Here is a 16,125-nt window from a genome sequence, read left to right on the forward strand (position 1 = left end):
CTTCGGTGTGTAGAGATGGACAAAGGGTTGGAACAACTCTGAGATTCTGGCTGGGGCCACTCCCTGGTGAAATTCAAAGGTTTCTCCCCAACTTCTCTCCAGACTGCCCTTATAGGGTATGCTGTGGCAACTGGTCGATAGAGTGGCACTGAGTGAAAGCTCCAATGAGATATTCACCTAAAATGAGCCATACTGCACTCTCTTGTGCTCACTCCTCCCAAGCACCCCCTCCCCTCCTGATCAGACACAAGCCATTGAGAGAAGGACATTTTACATGGAGTGTTTCTCCAGGAAATCCCTAGATTCCCTTTGTTCACATATTAAGTCTTTGCAAGCCCACAAGGATTCCCATCTACTAGTTTCTTTGACTGCAAAAGGGAGATTTATATCCACAGCTCTCTGAAGATTCCTTTGGCCCACAGCTAGAGTAAACTCTTTATGCCAGCCTTTACCACTCCTGTTCTTCTGCGGCCAAACATGGTCTGATAGAGAATCATGGCTATCAGAGGGAAATATAAATTTTAATACCATTCTACAGCTCAGCCTGTTTTGTAAAAAGAAAGGAAATAGTCTGAAGCTCCTATGTGCAGGCCTAAGGACTTCTCAGACCTTGTTAAAAAAGCGCAAGTTGTGCCAAAATTGTAAATTAGACTCAGCCGTGATTTTCTGTTCTAAGTGAGGTTCAATTCTACCTCCCCCCCAAAAGTTCATTAACTAATTGGAGGCTCAACACAGACAGATCAAGATTCATTTCAAAAAGGGGTTATATGTTCTCCCAGGGATTACAAATCACATGGTAAAGGTGGATAATCTGGGGGCTTGAATCTTTTTCATGGCCACCCCTGAAAAAGCACATGAGTTATGACCACACTGGCAAGGCAGCAGTTAAATCCAGAGGTCATGCATGGAAAGTGGAAATTGCTGTCTGTGGAGGCTCCAGTATTGAGGAGACATCCTCTAGCCAAAGAGACAGTTCCTGGGTGCAAAAACCCACGTCCTATTCTCTTGTTAATTTTCATGTTGTTCAGAGGGGAGCCTCAACTCAAAAGTAATGGGAGATGACATCCCATAATTTTCTGCATCCAAATCTGACCTAATTACCAACTGGAGAAATGGAAAAAAAAATGGTTAAAAAGCCCTGTGCATGAGGTTTTGCTCAAAACAGCAACTTCCCTTACTTCTTAGCTTACTTCTCCAAAGCTTGCATTTGAAATGTAAATTGCAGAGGCTTACAGGGCTTGCAGAGCTTGCAAGACTTATAAGGCTTGTGGAGAACCAGTTGAGGAAAAAAAAAAGTGTCAGTTTTAAATTCAAGCCACTGTGGTACCTAAATGGCTGGCTCTCTTATCTGCTCTTGCACTCTACCACCCTGCTTTCTTAACAAGTTCCTCCCTAAACACTACAGCACAGGGTGGGAAAAATGGAACGATCTAGTACATACAAGCCTTCTTTACTTTGAAAATCTGAGGATTTCAGGACTCTTACATTCTTTGAATATCTGAACTACTCTAATCTGAAACAAAAAGTGAACTCTGATCTGATAAAGATGTTCTTGTGCTCTTTTACTAGAGTAATTCCAGCTGGGTCATTTTTAAGACTTTTTAAAATTCTTTTTTTTAAATTCTATTTTTGAACTCATAGTTTTATAGTGAATTCACATTTGATCCTTTCTGCCTAAGTTAATGTATTTTTCTAAGTAGTCTTATTTTATCTAACTATAGAGATTTTTATACTTTTTTGTTCAGAGGCCAATTTTCAAGGGCTAGCTCTTAAATACATTGGAAAATCTCCTTCACAAAATCCTAAGAAGGACATAGACATGGTGATTTGGGGAATAAATCTGATAGTCATCGAGGACAAGTGGCCACCTGAACCTTTGATTTCAATGTCCACCATGGCTGCCAGACTTTAAACCTAGCATTTCCAGTTGTTAAAGCCTGCCTTACATTTAAGTCATAATGTAAAAGTCTGATAGGCTCTATTTTCATTCTTAACAGGTTAAATCTAATAGAGGCTTTAATAAACATCTGTAGCTGTGCCTCCTACCTGTGGATACCTAATTACCAACTGAGGAAGTGGAAAAAAATGTTTTTTTTTAAATTTATGTGTGCACATTTGTGTATTGTATTGTGTCTGTTTTATTTATGTGTGCACACCTATATATTATATTGTGTCTAAGTATGTGCTTAAGTCCTTATATCAAAGTTTGCATATAGATAAATGAGCACTCATAAATCAAAATTTAAAAGAGAAATGGCTCCATATACCTTTTAGTTCACATGACTTAAAAAATTTAAATTAAGTAAGCAGATGAGAATAAAGATGTCTTTGAAATTACTAACTTACAAGTTAGACAATTAATGGAGTGTTGGTTTCTATAAAATGTCTAGAATGGAATATCCATTACCTATAGGATTTTTCTTCAACAGGGAAGAGATGGCTAATACCGTTAGCTACACTTGTATATCTTGATTTTTATAGTTAAAATGAGAACATTAGATTTAACATCAATGGGATTAATTTTCATAAATGTGTTTGTTAAAGACATCTGATTAATTCACAAAGTTAAAGTGCTAAAACAGCAACTGCTAAATATAAAATCAGGTACTCCTAACTTCTTAAATTCCATAAGGTAATATATTTAAATATTATGTGAGATTATTTTTATTTAGAGTCCATTAATCCATTATAACTTCATCTTAATTTAATTACAGCTGTAAAGACTATTTCCATATAAGGTCACATTCTGATGTTCCTGGTGGATGAGTTTAGGAGGGGCATGCACCATTACACCCAGCTACAATCCCAAATCTTTACTTCAAACTTTGAGATTGCTTTGTTTCTGACTGCACTAAAAATAAGGTTACTAAGAGTTAAGATTCAATCAAGTGTAATTTCATATACAAAGAATATGAGAGGTTTCAGTTGGGTTTCAATCTGAGTACTATAAAAACAAAGTATTTCATCTTGTTGAAGTGGAGTGGTTTGTCTTAATTCAGAAATTTTATAGGGCTTGTTTAGAATATTAATTTTAAAAGGATCAACAGCTATAAAAGAGATATAAAAAGGTTCTAGGTATGGAAATATATGTTAATATGAAAAGGAGAAGGAAAAAGAAATGTTTCTTGGTGAGAAAGTCTTTTGGTGGTAAAGTAAAAAATTGTAGAAAGTCTAAGTAAGTTACAGAAGTTTGGTGAAGGGTACAATATTTGTACATAACTAAGTTGGTTATATGTAATTAGCACAATTAGTTAAAGTTAATTAAGGCTTTTTTTCTAGGGTCAAATATTAATGTGCTGATATAAATCAAAGTTTAATCTATGTCTTGAAGTAACAAGGATTTCTTAAAACATTAATCTGCTCTTATCTATCAATATTTTTTTTTAGTTTGAAATAAACTCCCTAGCTGATTTTAATAAGCCAACCATCATTCACTTACATTTGGAAAGGATATCACATGCATCTAATAGTAATAATACAAAGAGAACATAGATAAATTCCAGGAGAAGGTGACTTTTTACATACTGAGAATGGAACTCAGAGGTGGGAAGGCTTGGTGGTGGGATTCTCCCCACTATCACTGGGGATTATATAAGGCTTCTAGAACAGGAATCAGGAGAGGTGGCCCCTTCTTCTTCCCAATATGAAGCTGTCACTTAAATGCCCAGCCCAAAGCACATCTGTTTCCTCTTTCTGTTCCTTTTTACCTGTCCACATCTTACCCATCCTTCAAAGTCCACTTCAGGTCTGTTCTTCCTGACCAATTCCAGGTTCTATGGATCTCTGCTTCCTCAATTTCATGTGTGACCCTCACTGGCACTAAGGACAAACAGTCTTCTTGTGTTGGCTGTTTGAGTTCCCACACTGGACTTCCTCTACAATATTGTTAATGTTTTCAGTTTCCTAAAGAATATAAGTGCTCAAAATGTGTCACAACTAATATATTTTGCACTGGTTTTCAACAAATTAGGGAGCAGATCAAAAGATGTGTGCCACCTGTGGTGTTTCTCAACTAGAGCCAGGGTGGATTCTTTATGTGAAGGAAGAATAGAGATGGAGGTAGGCATAGAGAGAGCAGGAAAGAATATGAGGACAGGAGGAGGAAAATAATCCTTAGATTTGTTATGAAACTACTTATGCCTGGAACTTAATAGAGTGACTAATCCAAAGGCAATGAAAATAATGACAACTCTTTTTGAATGCTGTGTAACAGAGAAGAAAGAAACTCATGAATATCTGAATATGAATTTTGGTCCTACCACTTATTAGCTTCACATCCTTGGACAAGCTACTTATTATTTTTGAATTTTAAGTTCCTCGTTGAAATAAAAGGAAGGTAATAATACTATGTCACAAACATTTAATTTGATAAGAAAATGAGATAATATAAAATCACTATCTCACTATCCCTAACATATGGTATATTATGGTTACTAACCGATCAAATATTAATGAAAGTAAAACAAAAATTATAAAAGAATGGCAGAGGCCATGATACAACATGTCATGACACATTTTGAAGTGGTGGCCAATCCCCCCCCCCCCAATATTGGCCCAACTTGCCTAGTCCAAAGCAGGAGTCTTTGAATATGAAGTTTTATAGTTCAGAGGCAATTAACTTACTAAGAAAGCTTCAAAGAACCCTTCTCAGGAGGCTGTGTCTAGAACTTATTTACAAAGTGCCCTATCTTACAAAGCTTAAACATTCAGCTTTTTTTTATTTCCAAATGAAGTGTCAAAACTGGTAAACTCATGCATGTAGAGTAACATTTTTATTTCAACTTGTTTTTCAAGAGTATACTTAATACACATTCCACCTTTGAAAACCAATAATCTAGGTGATGACGGGTAACCATACATTCTATGTACCAAATTCCAAAAATGAGCATTGTTCTGTGAAACTAAGAAAGTGTCTGAAACATTCCCTTAGTCATTCAAGTATTCAAATTCAAAATTTATTCTAAAGAGTCATCATTATGATTTACACAAAGGCAGGTACAATGGCATTCAACAGCATTGACAAAGAGAAGTAGCTTGAAGGTTACTTGATAGTTGAAAATGTTGCCCCAGAACATGAAGAGGAAACTTCCAAAAGGAGCTAGTTTTTTAGGTCCAAACTTCTAAAATACCTGATTACTCTAAACATCCAAAGGAAGTTTCCTCTGTAATACAAGGTCACTGTTCTTTTTCTTGTCCTCATCGCTAAGTGTGGTATTTTTGGCCAACTCCATAAGGTGCATGAGCTGTGATGGTGCCTAATTTCTTTGCCCCTTCAATGAGGAACATCCGGTCATCAAAGAAGATGTGGGGCCGGATCTTCACCAAGATGGGACCTTTAGGAGCTCCCGCAAGAAAAAGAGCTTCGTCTATCTCTAGACCCCAGCGGCGAAGAGTCTTCAGCATCCGGGCCCCTGAGCTGGCTGCACTCCGGGCTGTAACCAGGTAGGTCCTGATAGGACACAGTAACCGTTCATCTTTGGCATAAAACTTCTTTTGTAGTCTGCCTAAATCTTCCAGAAAGCCTTTCAAGGGACTGTGAACAAGGGGCTTATTCTCAGAGAGTGTTTCGTGTTGAAAGAATTTGTCCCGCCTGTGCTCTTTGGCAGTTTGTTCGGACTCACCAGAGAAGAAGACCGCATCCCCGTCCACGGCCACACGGAGCTGTATGTCGCAGTAAGGCATATCTTTGGCCCCATCAAACATGGTTGCAGAGGCAATACCTTCTTGTATGGCTTCTTGGACTTTTTCAAAATCCGCAGAAAGATACAAGTTGGTGAGATATGCCTTCAAATAGCCAATGGGACTTTTTCCACCGGTGAAACAGAAGCGGTCAATTAGTAGGCCATAGTGATTGACGCTGTTTATCAGGCGCACCCCCACTTGGGCGTGGTTATTCGTCATCAGTACAATATCGAATAATTCCTGATCATGAGGATACAGATCTCGGAGTCTAGCATTGACATGCTGCAGGGCCTTGACGAAGCGGAACGCGGGCCCGGGCGTCAGGATGACGTTCTCGTTGGTGAGCTGATATTCCATGTACTTTTCCAGACCTTCTTCCTCGTAGATTCTCCTGTCATCCATCATGTTGAAGAGTGCCCGAGATGACACAGCGATGGTGATGGATTTCTTGGGTCTGGGCTCATCTTCCTCCTGCAGCTTCTGCTGTTGCATTTCAAACATACAGTCGAGATCCATCTGGATGGAGGTAGGGTAAGGTGTGCGATGCTGATGCTGGGGATAGACCTTCCACTCCATGGGAGTCGTGCGCGAATATTCCCGCGGCTGCCCGTGCGAGTCTCGGGATTCACAGCTTCGTGCGTCCGGCGACGGGGAGCTCCGGTTCTCGCGGACATCACGCCCCAGGCTTTGAGGCCAGGTTTCGGGAGGCTCATACTTCTTGCGCCGGTTGCTGGACTCTGGTTCGGATTCGACAGACATATCTGACTCTGGCTGCGTTTTGGGCATTGGTGAAGAGGGTTCTGGCGAAGCCTGTGGTGGTGGAGAGTCCTCCCGCTGGGGGAAGTAGATGAAGTTCGGGAGGTGGTGGAGCTGTTTTGGAGCTTAAGACTGGTGTTCCTTCTTCTTGACTCATCTACTGATAGAGGCTTGGTGGATGGGCTCCGAGATGTCCTAGACCACTGCTTTTATACAACACTTGCTCGAGAGTCTGGCTTCCGCAACGTTTCTTGGGATCCCCTCATCATGATGATCTTCCGGCCCTGCTCCCACAGCAGGCACACGTGAATATAAATACGCATTGTGCGGCAGCGGCTAGCTCCCTCAACTGCACAAAGGCAGCGTCTACAAGACGGGTGACCCAGCCTGGGGCAACTCTCAGCACTGGGCAACATCTCAGCGGGTGATTCAGACAGACTTCATGCCTCACCTGATTTCTTAGCTGAACTCCTGACTTTTCAGTTTCCTTTCATTTTTCTCCTTCTAGACTCTCTTTTGATTGCCTCATCCTATTCTCATTCTTTAAATCTGGGCCTGCTTTGTGATTGGTTCAACTAGAACAATCCTGGGGAAGTACCATTCTGTGCATTCTAGAACCCAGAGCTCCGAAGGCTTGCAGAGACTGTCATTATCGTTCTGGAACGCTGCTACCCTGAGGGTGGGTTGAAAACTTCATAGCTTTGAGACTTACGATAACTCGTCTTTGAGCCACAATTCTTCGTTTTCAGTCTTCTACGTTCATCCACAATAATAAGTCAACCTGGCATCCACGCCACATCAGTGGCTGCACCTGGGAGCTCAGTGTGTTCAGGAGGACGTGTCTCACAGAAGCTGTCTGCCCTGATGCTTCCTCCACCCAGAATTCCCAGGTGGTGTGCTCACCTCCTTGAGACTAGCAATATTTTGTTGAGAAAAGAAATAGCTTCGTAGATAGTTTGGGCTTTACGAATTAGTGCTACCTCTTCTTACGTGCCTCTGCAAGATGCATAATCTCGCATGCTGTAACCTTATTGGTAAAAAAGGAATGATAGTAACAGCAGCTTCGGCGGGTGCTCAGCGCAGACGGGAAGGAGGAGCCACGCGGGCGCTCTGCGCCAAATAATGATTTATGTCTTTTAAATTTTATTCTTTAGAGCAACTTGCCTTAAGGGAACTTAGGGTTTGAACAACAATAATGTTACACTACATTATAGAGTCTGCTATTTTAGAGTATTATACTACATTATAGAGTCTGATTTTTTTCTTTAAAAGCTAAAGTTTGTTAATATAAAAACATCAGTGTAATTGTGGTACTGTTACTGGCTTCTTTGTGTATTAGATATTTCATGTCTTCTGAGTACGCAAGTCTTTAAAGTATAAGGTTTAGAAGAACATTTTACCAAGTTGCTGTTCTTCAAACTAAAGTTTGAAGTAAAGATTTGGGATTGTAGCTGGGTGCAGTGGTGCATGCCCCTCCTAAATTCATCCACCTGGAACATCAGAATATGATCTTATTTGGAAATAGTCTTTACAGCTGTAATTAAGTTAAGATGAAGTTATAATGGATTAATGGACTCTAAATCCAATGACTGGTGTCCTTGGAAGAGAGGAGGACACATGTTATTATAAAGAGGGCCACATAAAGATGAGCCACAGAGTGGAGTGATGGGGGCCACTAGCCAAGGAGCATCAGAAGCTGCACTAGGCAAGGAAGGATTTTCCCCTGAAACCTGGGAGGAAATGGTAGCCTCTGGCACCTTGATTCAGACTCTGTGTTGACTTCATAGAGTGGCCCTTCAGGTGTGACACAATAAGAAAAAGTAGTTTTAAGCATAAATACATTTTCGAGCATCCATTACATGCCAGACATTTTGCTAAGAATACTTATACTCACACCCACCACACCTACATTTATATATGAATACATATGTGCATACACATATTTATCCATTATGCATATGTCTATATACATATATTATTATTTTAAAATTATGGTAAAATACATGTACATGAAATTTACCATCTTAACCATTAATTGTATAGTTCAGTAGTACTAAGTCCATTCACACTGTTATGCAACCATTACCACCATCTTAGAACATTTTTCATCTTGCAAAACAAATTCTGAGTCTCTGAAACAATGACTTCTCATTCCTTCCTCCCTCTAGCTCTTGGCAACCACCAATCTGCCTCTATGATTTTGACTGCTCCAAATACCTCATATAAATGAAATCATACAGTATTTGTACTTTCTATGACTGAAATATATGTGTATGTGTGCATATATATATAATTTAGCTATATATATGTATATATATATATATATATATATATATATATATATATATATTCAGGTACACATAGATATTTAAATACATAACACACATGTAAAACTTAAAAATTTCAATTCAGTCTTACAATGAGGATATTATGTCCGCCTAATTGATGAGCTGCTTGGGGCCAGGGGAGGTGGTGTGTAGGTAACATGATGCCTGCCATGGCTGCCTGGCACCATTGGTAGGTATGGTCTTCATTTTCATGCCCTCACAAGAGCATAGAAGAATTCTCCCAGGGTATGGGTTCAGTGGAACAACACTATACAGACCATTCTGACCCCTTTTAACCAGCCAGACTTGCAAGGGCTCACCTCATTGTCTCGGTCTTTCTCCAGGAAATGGCGGGCCACATGACTGGGTAAGATATTCCGGAGCATGTTCTCATTGTGTTCCCTCAGCTCCTTCATCTCGTTGATCTCCTCTTTGGCCTGTACGCGCCAGAGGAAGTCCAGGCGAGCTGTGTATTCCAGCTGCAGTTCATGGGAGACAAAGAGAGGCAGCTGAGGAACTTGGGGAGTATGGGCTCCAGCCACACATATCTGGAGGTGGGCCAGGATCTAGCACTCTTCAGAAAGGAAACAGCCTGCCTAAGTGATGGGAGGCATTGACTGCCCCCAAGCCATCAGAGAATGATTAGGTCCCTCGGACTGTGCGCCTACCTCCCAGTATCATTGCACCTGTGTTTTTATACTCATTTGTGGGATTTTAGACCATATCTGAGTCCTCTCTTAGACCACAGGTGCTGTGCAGTCACGGTCCTGTCACCTGTTCACTTGTCACATCCTTACTGCTGGGGACTGAATGATTGTGCCCTCCCCCTCTTCCTATGGATACTCTGACTCAGGAGGTGATGATATTTGGAGATGGAACTTTTGGGAAGTGAGTAGGGCTAGATGAGGTTATGAGGATGGGCCCTTGTGATGGAGTTACTGCCTGTACTGGAAGGGACGGGACAGAGTCTGCTTTTCTCTCTCCATGAGCACCCATTAAGACAGGACCATGGGACAACACAGCAAGAAGGTGGTCATCTGCAAGCCAGAAAGAGCCTTTACCTGGAACCAAAATCTTCTGGACCAGGATCTTAGACTTTACAGCTTCCAGAGCTATGAGAAGCAAATTTCTGCTAGGTCTACCTATCTGAGGTATTGGTTGGGGCAGCCTGAGCTGACTGGCAGCCTGACGTGTCCAGCACAGAGCAGGTGCTCTATCCGTATTGGTTAGTTTGGTTTGACAAATATGTTGGAATCCTAAAACTAACCAGTGCTTGAGTGGAACTTATTATGTCTCTGGCTTTTTTTCTAAGCAATATTGAAACAGTAGGTCCTTTAATCCAAGCAGCAACCCCAATAGTATGATATTATTTTCAATCCTTCTTTGTCAGATGAAAAAATCAAGCTAACATAGTTAGGTAACTTGATAAGTTCACACCCAGTTAGTGGAGAAACCAGAATTTGAACTTAATTCCAAAACTGGGCACAGAGTGTGTTCTTGATCACTAAACAATAAGGAAGAAATGAATGAACTATAGTAAGATGATCATGGATTTGGTGTCAGACAGATATGGCATAGGGCATAGAGCTCTGGTTCCACATTTGCCACTATAACCCAAGACAAGTAGTGACTTTTCTGTTTCCTCATCTATGAACTTGAGATGCTGTTGATGAACCACCTGGGGGTGGATGTGAATTACTTAGGAAGTTAAAGGTAAACAACTTACTCTCGGCACTCTTAGTTAGTTCTCTCCCATCCTGTTCTGGTTTCCCTGTGCATAAGAATTTCCTTTACAGAGCAACACTCAAGCCATTTTTATCACAACTTCAGGGATGTATTATTTCAAAATCTTTAACCATTAAAATGAACAGTCTACTACATGTAGTTAGATGTCCTAAATTCAAGGGCTTACGACTAGTTGCTTTGCTATGTCTTACTTTAAAATCCTAGCAGATAACAACAGTATAAAAGACAGGCACAGGTTATTTATTCAATAATAGCAGAAGCTGAAACAATCCAAATGTTCATTTTGTTGATTGAACAAACCATAGCACATATATACAACAGGACACAGTGCAGCTATAAATAGGAAGAGTGATTCTCTATACTTTGATGAGCTGTTCTCTAAGGGAGAAATGCATGTATTATGTGCTATCACTTGTCTAAAAAAGGAAAGTTTCTCTCTCTCTCTCTCTCTCTCTCTCTCTCTCTCTCTCCTCTTACACACACATTAATCCGTCTTAATTTGTTTACTGAAAAACTAAAGTGAAAACCATAAAAAGCTGTTATCTACTAGATGAGAGAGGGAACAGGAAACAGGATGGAGGAATAAAGCTAGAATCTAAACTTAAAATTCTATCTTGTTTTGAGTCAACTTTAAAATCATGGAAAATTTTTTACTTAATTATAAAACTAAATAGATTTTAAAAGTGTCTGTAAAAGTAAATAAGTAAATAATGAACCTTCATCTCTAACCCATGGAGAGAAAATATGTATGCCTGATGTTTTTTTAAACAATAATTTGATGGCCCATTCCTAGATGAAAATACCCTAAGGATAAAAAGAATTCAAATAAAAAGTTAAAACGTGTTATAATAATCGTATTGTAGGTGGTAATATTTGCATTAGTATTCTTAGACTATTGTACAATAAAGCAAATGGGCAATTGTGTTGTTGTCATTGAAAACTGGAATTCTGGGGAACAGGAAATAGCTGCAGATGTAAATCTGGTGATATTAAAAAAGCCGTAGGTCCTCAATAAGAAAACAAGGATCACTGTGAACTTGAGGTGTGCGTTTCCTAGTTCTTCCCACTGAAATCAAGGCCCTGAAGAGGATGGAAACCTAGCAGCAACAATGGGCACCCAGAGCTTCCGGACTGTGATTTCTTAATATTGGTTTCTATAAAAATAATCCTTACTCTTTCCAGAAGTGGTTCAGTTTTAGGACAGAAAATTTAAAAATCTAGAATATTTTTTTTTCATGCCATAAACAAGGAATCTCTCTGAGACTACAAACTCCGGTAGTAAAACGGATCTAAAAGCCAGTTTGCATAGGCTTCCAGTTGTCAAAGATGTGAGAAATTAGGCTTTACTAAGAATAATAATTGCAATGGATGGGAACACCAGAAATACACTAAAATGCATAAATTCAGAGTGGCACTTAAAAAGACAAAATCTCATCCGTCGCTTCTGAATGGTGCTAGGGAACAAATTTATCAGGGAACTCATAGGAACCAAACTCATAGGTAAAGAATTCAGCATTTATCATCGTTTCATGACTTGTATTTCCAGGTAAGAGTTGGTGAGGAGATGGTTCTTTTAAATAATGTATTCCAGCTAATAAATTATGGACTACTGATAGGATTAGAATGTCACAATCTAGTGAACAGATGAATACAGGCTATTACCAGTAGCTGCTAATATCACAAAAATAGAGACAAGGAGACACTATCCATCTTCTAATTATAGTTAAATATTTTTGCAGGAAAAAATTGAAACCAAATCTCATCAAGTTTCTAGATATAACAACCAATTCAAGATAAACCTATGAGAGGAAAGTGTTAAATAACTTTAGGGGATGCAGTGGACAAACTCTGAACTAGGAGGACCTCTACATGCCCACTGGCCCTCACAGAATACTGCAAAAAAAAAAAAAAAAGAAAAAAAGATGGAGGTTGATCCTGCATATTTAAAGATGTATCAGCCAATGGCAATACACAGACTTTATCTGGATTTCAATTCCAATAAACAAACTTAAAAGATACAATTATAAGTTAACCAAGAAATGGAAACATGGCATAGAGATTTGACAATATAAATGAATTGTGGTTTTCTTTTTACAAGTGTATTCTTTTAATTGTGATCAGGTTAAAAAAAAATCTCACTTTAGACACATATTGAAGTCCTTACAGATGAATGATAGGAGGTTTGGAATTTTCTTCAAAATAATTGGAGGGAAGGAGGTCAAGGGGCCAAATAAATAGGGATACAGATGTAACGAGGCTGGATGTGAGTCAATGTGACCTCGGACATGCTTTTATGTGTTCTTGTATGTTTTTGAAATTTCCCACACCACCTCCCCCCCAAAATAATCATGAGCGGAGGCAGCGGCTTGTTCACAAGAATGCTAGTCCTGGGTGCTCCACCAGGTAGCTGGGTGGCCTTGGTAAATTCATTCCACTTGTTGGTTCCCTTTCCCATGACTAAGGCTGATGGCCCCTAGCCTGTCTAATTTGAGATATGGATTATTATATGGAACTATTATTGGGATCAAGTGACATGATGCACACAAAGGCCATCTGAAATGTCAAAAATATCGATTGCAAGGTGTTCCTATAATTTAAGGCTTCTGTGGATGAAATGAGATCAAAAGCTCTGCTTTGATCATTTTCTCTTCCAGATTCAAGAGCATCAGTTTTGACTTCTATGAAGCACAGCATTTTCTCACCCATAACTATTTCCCAATGAAATGCTTTTTTTTTCCCATTAAACATGCATGCTTATGGGGCTGGGGTTGTGGCTCAGTGGTAAAGCGCTTGCTTAGCATGCGTAAGGCGCTAGATTTGATTTTGGGCACCACATACAAATAAATAAAAGTCCATCAACAACTAAAAAATATTTAAAAAACAATGCATGCTTGGTCGAAGTAGGAGGTACTTGTTTATTTCTGTCCTGTTGAAGTGCCCTCATGTAAAGGAATTCAACTCGGAAATATGAATAGGGAAATATGGAGGCCTGGGTTTCACCTAAGCAAGAATTTTCCAGTTATAAGAACACTGTTTACTTTTCAGCCTGGTGACTGAAGGTAGATGCATTGAATGCAGGTGCACAGAGACCATGCTGTCCAAGCGCAGACAGCGTCAGGAAGGCAGGTGCCAGCTGGTATTAAAGCTCCACAGAAGGTAGGCTTTCCTCTTCCATTTACTAAATAAAGGTCAAGTACACCTACAACCTGCTGGATGCCAGGCAGAGGAAGATGAGTGAAACAGTCTCTGCCTCTATTTACACATAGCTGAGTGGTGGCTGGAGGGCACCAAAGGAAACTTCAACACCAAAGTGATCACTTCAACACAGTGCAGTTAGTGTGTGGACATGGAGAGAAAAAAAAAACATAAGGGAGACATGGACATTGATATTTTAAAAGTAAAATTTCTTTAGCATTTGCTCAAAAATATCATTTGAATGGAAGGGCACGCTCTTTCCTGATTTGCATGCAGTCATCGAGGAACTGGCCACATGAAAAAGATGCCAAGCAAATAAATCCGTATTGTTGCAGGCTTTTCACATCATGACAGCCACTGCTGATGGAGCCCCTGCCTTGCTCAGGCTCCGTTGCAGGCACTTCATGGCATTCAAGCTCATTCAGTCCCCTGACAGCTCACGGAGGCAGGCGCTTCATTATCTCCATTTCACAGGTGAGGGAGTGGGCACGGTAAGGTTGAGGCAATTTCCTAAGGTCTCAGAAGTAGAGGCTTTGAATCCAGGGCATTTTGACTCTGAGCTGTGACTCTTAACTCCTGTACTGTATGGAATGACCTCTTTCAGCAGGTCGCTAACTCTGACAGATGACTTATCATTGCACTTTACAGATAAGAGAAAAATGACAGCTCTGGGAAGTTGTGTCTCAAGGTCACTCATGCTCCAAATGGCATTGCTGGAACTCAAGCAAGAATATTAGGTTCCACAATATTAATGTAGATAATAACCAAACTCTGTTGAATTATTTCATTGAAATTTATGATTTTCAAAGAGAGGATATGGGAATATACATCTAAGGAAGGCAAAGCTAATACATGATGTTTAAAATGAATAAATTCAAAATAGCAATATAACATCATCGTGCTCTATGGCAATAAATATCAGAAGACTAAACATGGTTACTTAGGGGGTTCGAAAGGTCAAGGGATGGTTGGACAAAAATAGTCTTTTCCTATACATCTTTTATTATTAATGACTTTCTAAATTCCTTTATATATTACCATAGTATATTACAGTGATGACCAATAATATATGTACACATCAAAGTGTATATATATAAACATTGGGTTCCAATGCTTGGGTCTTTACTTCTGAGCCACGCAGTCCCCAACATCTATCTTTCACAGACCCAGGAGTAGGTGACTAGAGGCATGACCTTATGAATCTCTGTCCCCACACACAGGTGTGGCTTCCTCTTCTGTGAATGGAGGTGCTCAGGCAAAGCGCAAACCTCCGTCCGGACTGTGAGTGAATCAGGCACGAGCTGGTGGCATCTGGCATTTGCTTTCCCTCCCTGTCCAACATTCAGAAGTTCACCTTCTCAGAAGAGGAGGAAGTATTGGGCATAGCACTTCCACACATGTGCAAAATGAAAATTCCCAATTCTTCAGTTGCCTAACTGCCTGTGTCACTCTGGGGTTGTCTCATCATGCCTGCCTCACCCCCCCTACTTTGGCACACCCGGTATCAATGGGCAGCATTCAGGCTTTATTAAAATACAGGGCTGCTGACTCACAGAGGAACCTGGTGGGAGCAGGTCACAAGGCCAGCAGTGGGTAGGCTTGATTCCGGATGAACAGGGGCCTGCCACTTGCTATAAAGAGGAGACACCGAAGGGATGCAATCCTGCAGAAAGCAGCTTCTAATATAGGGAGGCAGTGGCATGTGTCAGAGACAGAATGGAAGCAGAAGGTAGAGCACTTGGATTCCTGTTTCAGAATTGTTCTTATTGGCTTTGCAACTCAGGGCCTCAGGAGATGGAGTCTCTTCTCCTGTCTTAGGGCTACACAGATAACAATATCTTCCCTGTTTGTGACAGAGGCTTATTTTCAAAGTAAAATATTAACCAATGATTTTTAGCTCTTATATGTGCAAGCCATTGGGCTAAGTATATTGTAATTATATGCTCACACAATACTATCACAACAGAGGAAGTAGAGCCTGTTATTAGCATTTCCATCTTGTAGGTGAGGAAACAGATACAGAAAGTTAAGTAAACTGCTGAAGATCATGTACCTACTAAGGAGCAGAGCTGGGGTTTTGGGTGCCATCTGCTAAAGCTAATACCTATAACTGATGGTTGTGAGATGTAGTTATGTAATTCTAAGCCTTTTGAAAGTTAATAGAAGGGAAAAATTATCAGATGTCACTAGTTTTCAGACTCCAGTGAAGCACTTAAGCATTCTTACCTTACACATAATCTTAACAGGATTAGATTATCTGATTTTCCTGCACAAATGTAAAGTGGGATATATTGATTTGGAGTGTTAGAAGCTTAGCATTTGAGAAAAGGGGAACTGTCAAGGCACAGGTAATTTCTTAGGGTAACAGAGGAGACAGAAACACATTATAATTATGGAATGAGGACTCTTACCCCAAATT

General features: G+C 40.0%; 1 protein-coding gene and 1 pseudogene across 4 annotated transcripts in view; both read right to left on the reverse strand.

The window, feature by feature from the left end:
- The window catches only part of ADCY8 (adenylate cyclase 8), a gene marked incomplete at its 3' end in the record, with an annotated part of 230,432 nt that overhangs the window by 20,224 nt on the left and 194,083 nt on the right, over positions 1–16,125 (reverse strand). For all 3 annotated transcript variants that reach the window (XM_081265990.1, XM_081265989.1, XM_081265991.1), the window contains one exon: positions 9,086–9,244. In XM_081265990.1, coding sequence (XP_081122116.1) covers positions 9,086–9,244 — 159 coding nt within the window. The remainder of the gene's footprint in view (positions 1–9,085; positions 9,245–16,125) is intronic.
- Positions 5,203–7,447, reverse strand: LOC308633187 (cytosolic 5'-nucleotidase 1B-like; annotated as a pseudogene). Its single transcript has 2 exons — positions 7,429–7,447; positions 5,203–6,993 (listed from the first exon to the last, which is right to left on the reverse strand). The product of its transcript is annotated as a cytosolic 5'-nucleotidase 1B-like (transcript).

This window comes from Spermophilus citellus, assembly GCF_964194105.1.
Source record: "Spermophilus citellus genome assembly, chromosome: 14".
In the NCBI taxonomy this organism is placed as follows: Eukaryota; Metazoa; Chordata; class Mammalia; order Rodentia; family Sciuridae; genus Spermophilus; species Spermophilus citellus.